Source organism: Plectropomus leopardus, unplaced genomic scaffold (genome assembly GCF_008729295.1).
Source record: "Plectropomus leopardus isolate mb unplaced genomic scaffold, YSFRI_Pleo_2.0 unplaced_scaffold3541, whole genome shotgun sequence".
NCBI lineage: Eukaryota > Metazoa > Chordata > Actinopteri > Perciformes > Serranidae > Plectropomus > Plectropomus leopardus.
The window spans coordinates 1-1,184 of record NW_024638700.1 but is presented as its reverse complement, the minus strand read 5'-3'; the positions used below and the strand labels follow the sequence as shown (position 1 = coordinate 1,184).

At 38.2% G+C, this 1,184-nt stretch overlaps 1 protein-coding gene across 1 annotated transcript; it reads left to right on the top strand.

Annotated features, from left to right (window-relative positions):
- Positions 1-3: 3 nt before the first annotated feature.
- Positions 4-297, top strand: LOC121938837 (histone H2B 1/2; the record flags this gene model as incomplete). Its single annotated transcript, XM_042481992.1, has 1 exon — positions 4-297. A coding segment is annotated over one exon (270 nt), but the record flags the coding sequence as incomplete, so codon positions are not given.
- Positions 298-1,184: the final 887 nt, after the last annotated feature.

Sequence of the window (1,184 nt, the reverse complement as noted above, 5' to 3'; positions counted from 1 at the left end):
AGCTACGCCATCTACGTGTACAAGGTGCTGAAGCAGGTCCATCCCGATACCGGTATTTCCTCTAAGGCCATGGGAATCATGAACTCTTTCGTTAGCGACATCTTTGAGCGTATCGCCGGTGAGGCCTCCCGTCTGGCTCACTACAATAAGCGCTCCACCATCACCTCCAGGGAGATCCAGACCGCCGTCCGCCTGCTGCTGCCCGGTGAGCTGGCCAAACACGCCGTGTCTGAAGGTACAAAGGCCGTCACCAAGTACACCAGCTCCAAGTAAACTGACTTAAGATCTCTTCATTAAATCAACGGCTCTTCTAAGAGCCACCCACTAAATCTGAAGACCATATCCTGAAATCGATTCCGAAGTTGTCATGATATTAATTAAAACGGACTTTTCCCTATTACATCAGCAATGTCAACCCCTTAGAACATCACCAAATAAATAAAGCTCTTGAGATTGTAAGGGCGATCGTTAACTTAATTACACCTACGATGACTATTCTCTAGATGAGCCCCTTCAGTGTATATTCACTGTTCATTTGTTGTCAGTTATAATTCCACTTACACCACTGAACCCTTGCTATCACCAAAAAAGCAGGGGACAGAGTTTCTATTGTGTCTGATGACCAGAGCCCAACTACATCTGCAGGATGAATTTATGCCAATGCCTTCCATTCACTAAGCATAATTAAAAAATATAACATAACATAATACTTATTATATTATTATTATTATTATTATTATTATTATTATTATTATTATTATTATCATCAAATAATTAATCTAAAAAAAAACCTATGCCCCTGTGCATCTGATTCCTTACAGGTTAATTTATGTTAATTTTATGTTTGTCAAATTCTCATGTTAAATTCTACTTTTGTGCCCTGGTCAGATTTGATTTCAATAGCCTGCTTTTTTTAATGAACATATTGACATCAATTGACTTTCCATGTTTGTGACATCCTGTCACAACTTTCATAGCTGATGCTGTGGGGGAAAATCCCTTTCCATAATTGTCACCTATTAATTTAAATATTTTCAATTAAAATGTGTGATTTTCAAGCTTGCTCAATTTTGAATTTATTTACACCAAACCAGTTCTAATGTGTCTTGGACATCCTGCCATAACTTTTACAGCTATTAGGGTTGTTGTTGTTGTTGTTGTTGTTGTTGTTGTTGTTGTTGTTG